At 41.5% G+C, this 3,736-nt stretch overlaps 1 protein-coding gene across 1 annotated transcript in view; it reads right to left on the bottom strand.

The window, feature by feature from the left end:
- Positions 1 to 819: 819 nt before the first annotated feature.
- Positions 820 to 3,736, bottom strand: part of LOC134180185 (dr1-associated corepressor-like) — a 5,112-nt gene continuing 2,195 nt past the window's right edge. Inside the window, exons 3-7 of the mRNA XM_062647281.1 lie at positions 2,610 to 2,703; positions 2,413 to 2,544; positions 1,253 to 1,388; positions 1,060 to 1,193; positions 820 to 1,003 (exon numbers count right to left, since the gene is read on the bottom strand). Of these exons, the coding sequence (XP_062503265.1) occupies positions 955 to 1,003; positions 1,060 to 1,193; positions 1,253 to 1,388; positions 2,413 to 2,544; positions 2,610 to 2,703 (545 nt within the window). The 3' untranslated portion in view covers positions 820 to 954. The remainder of the gene's footprint in view (positions 1,004 to 1,059; positions 1,194 to 1,252; positions 1,389 to 2,412; positions 2,545 to 2,609; positions 2,704 to 3,736) is intronic.

Genomic DNA, 3,736 nt, shown 5'->3' with positions numbered 1-3,736 from the left:
GACAAACTGACAGATAGACAAACAGACAGACAGATAGACAAACATATAGACAGACAGACAAACTGACAGATAGACAGACAGACAGACAAACATATAGACAGACAGACAAACTGACAGATAGACAAACAGACAGACAGATAGACAAACATATAGACAGACAGACAAACTGACAGATAGACAGATAGACAGACAAACATATAGACAGACAGACAAACTGACAGATAGACAAACAGACAGACAGATAGACAAACATATAGACAGACAGACAAACTGACAGATAGACAGACAGACAGACAAACATATAGACAGACAGACAACTGACAGATAGACAGACAGACAAACATATAGACAGACAGACAAACTGACAGATAGACAAACAGACAGACAGATAGACAAACATATAGACAGACAGACAAACTGACAGATAGACAGACAGACAGACAAACATATAGACAGACAGACAACTGACAGATAGACAGACAGACAGACAGACAGACAGACATATAGACAGACAGACAACTGACAGACAGACAGATAGACAGACAGACAAACATATAGACAGACAGACAAACTGACAGATAGACAGATAGACAGACAGACAAACATATAGACAGACAGACAACTGACAGATAGACAGACAGATAGACAGACAGACAGACAAACATATAGACAGACAGACAACTGACAGATAGACAGGCAGATAGACAAACAGACAAACATATAGACAGACAGACAACTGACAGATAGACAGGCAGACAGACAGACAGACAGACAGACAGACAGACAGACAGACACACACACACACACACACACACACACTCCAAGTCATATCTCATATGTTGCCTATCTCCTCTAACGATTCAAAAATCCAACTGCACATTATAAACAAATGCTTGTCAACGCGATGACCACAATCTCCACTACAATCTACTAAAAACAAAGCAAACGTCCTCACTATGCATCATAGTCATCATCCTCGTCAACCGTCGACATACCAGGCAAACTACAAAACAAACAGAGTGACAAACCGCAAACCAATTCACACAGCAAAACCCTCACTTCAGTGAGTAATTGACTGCCAATAGTTTGTCGTTGCTATTGCTGGATGGAAGCGGCTGTGAGAGTGATGACAAAGGTGGAGGAAGTGATAGACCAGATTGTGTGTGTACAAGCAGCGGTGGCTTGCTCGTTCCCTACAAAGTGTACAAATGCGTTTGATGCTCGTTTGTTTGCTCGGTTGAAATCAACTAACTGTTGTGTGTGCGTTGTCTTCGTCGTGGCTGTTGTTGCTCGCATCTTCGCTGCTTGCCTCGTCGTTGTGAGATTCTGGTTGCTTTTTTCTTTTCTTGCCATTAGCTGCAAGTCCACTGTCGTCATCATTTTTTCTTCTGTTGTGTGATACAAAATGTACTCACAGAACGATGGTTATTATGCTGTTTACTTGTCTGTCTGTCTGTCTATTTGTGTCTGTCTGTTTTGGTTTGTAAGTATGGAGGTGGTCCTGTTTGGGCCCATAACTCTGTTCTCCATGGCTGGAGTGAATGCATGAGTGACCTACATATCCCACACGAGAAAGAACCAAGAAATCTATACGTCAACACTGAGGATCGCCCAGACATTACATTCTTTGATGCAGAATCGGGACAAAATCTAGATGTTGACATATCATTGGCACACCCATGGAGTCAAGGTATTCTAAAACGATCCAGCAGGGAGGATGGGTTTGCTGCCTGCACAAGAGAAGAGAAGAAGATCAATAAGTATACAGGAGAGATTCTACCAGGAGGGACGTCATCATGTGTATCCCACTAGTGTTTGAGCACTTTGGTAGATGGGGCTTGCAAGCCGATGCCTTCTTATACACTCTCTCAAAACAGTGCAGCCGTATTGAGGAAGACCCCTTTCGTAGTGCAGAACAATTCAAAACTTTTTGGAGGAAACGGTTCTCTTTGATTCTTCAAAGATGCAACGCAAAAGTAATCCTCAGAAAGTTGTCAAGAGTTTCAGAAACAAAGAATGACATGGACAAGCTTTTGATTTTAATGTACAGATCCAAGTCCACTAATGTTTTAAAGTCTTTCGCTGTGAAGGACTGGTTCATCATAGAAGTTTAGGATGTGTACAAGTAGAGGATCTGTAACAATAAAATAATCTGTCTGTCTGTCTGTCTGTCTGTCTGTCTGTCTGTCTGTCAATGGTAGTATATTTTCATAAATGAAGTTAGATATAATAGCAAGCAAAGGCTAAGTACAGTCCACATTGTCCAACTGCTAACAATGCACAAATTAGGGAAAGTAAAGGGACATAGATGTCCCTGTCTGTCTGTCTGTCTGTTTGTGTCTGTCTGTCTGTCTGTCTATTTGTGTCTGTCTGTCTGTCTGTCTGTCTGTCCAACCACTTCATATCAACTACCGTTGTCTTTTTCTTTTCTCATGTTGTTCTCCATCTCCTGCCTCAGAGTCTGCCTGTTTTCTCACATCAGGCACGGAGCTGACAAGATCACGAAGAAAGTCAAACTGCTTCTCCTTCTCAATGCACCACTTTCTAATACAACCAACGGCAAGTTGTCACATGACCAGTCAACACAATGTCCATATCACATCATGTACAGATGCTGAGGTGTCAACGTCTTCGCTTTCCGTTGCTCTGCAATTTCACTGCCCTTTGTCAGTAAAGCATTGAGAAATATCTCAAGAGAACGAGCTGTAGTGTGAGAGTCAAGGAAACAAGAAATACAAAGCAAGAGTCGATTTACATACATACGTACATACATACATATGTACGTACACACACACACACACACACACACACACACACACACACACACACACACACACACACACACACATGGTTTATTCATCCTGAGGGGCGTGTCTGAGACCTCTGCCTATGTACAACTAGTACAGCGCAAGATTAAAAGGTCACTAAACACTAAACTAAACAGCAACAGACAGCAAGAGTCACAACTAAAAAAAAGAAACAGAATTAAATCTATTACTACTTTTACACAAATAGGTCTGAGTCCATCCAACAGTCTGAATTCTTCTACACCACATTGCAAACAATGTGCCAATGGAAATTCTGCACATCTTTCTGAACAGGAAGTTTGATGAAGGCTTGCTGAATTTGAGGAACTGCAATATAGGTTCAAAGCTACTACAATCTACCAAGCCTCTTGACCTGACTTGTAAAGTGTGAAGTTGAGCACTTCACCCAGCTTGTTTACAGGCATATACCAAATTGCTGTATTTATTTCTCTTGTATTCGGATGAGGTGGTAAGTTCTCTTCAAACACACTGTCAATTCCAGAAGACTAATCTCTTTAGTTTTCTGGCATCATAAGATGATGTCAGGGCAAAGAGATGAGTTGGAAATAACAGATGGGAGTACATATGATAAGCCTGGAAGGTCAACAGAGATTGCCCAGGATCTTGGTAGATGTCCATCTAACAACAGGTAGATGCATTTAAGCACAGAATTGTGACGCCAGGTGTATCTCCCACTCATTAAAGCCGTACGCAGTTGTTGAGTACATGTTGAAGGGTTTGATAATGACCGCAAAGTGGACAGTCAGAAGAATCAGATTTCTGCCAACGTAGCAAGTTTGCTTTATGAGGTAGAGTATTCTGAATGGCATTAAGACAGAATGAAAGAATTCTGTCTTTGAATGACAGTACAGTCTTACTCCAAGTGTCATCATCCACCTGCAAGCGCAGTGTCGAGCCTTGTACAACAA

Source organism: Corticium candelabrum, chromosome 5 (assembly GCF_963422355.1).
Source record: "Corticium candelabrum chromosome 5, ooCorCand1.1, whole genome shotgun sequence".
Taxonomy (NCBI): Eukaryota; Metazoa; Porifera; class Homoscleromorpha; order Homosclerophorida; family Plakinidae; genus Corticium; species Corticium candelabrum.
Note: the sequence above shows the minus strand (reverse complement) of the source record. Positions and strands in the feature narration are given on the sequence as shown.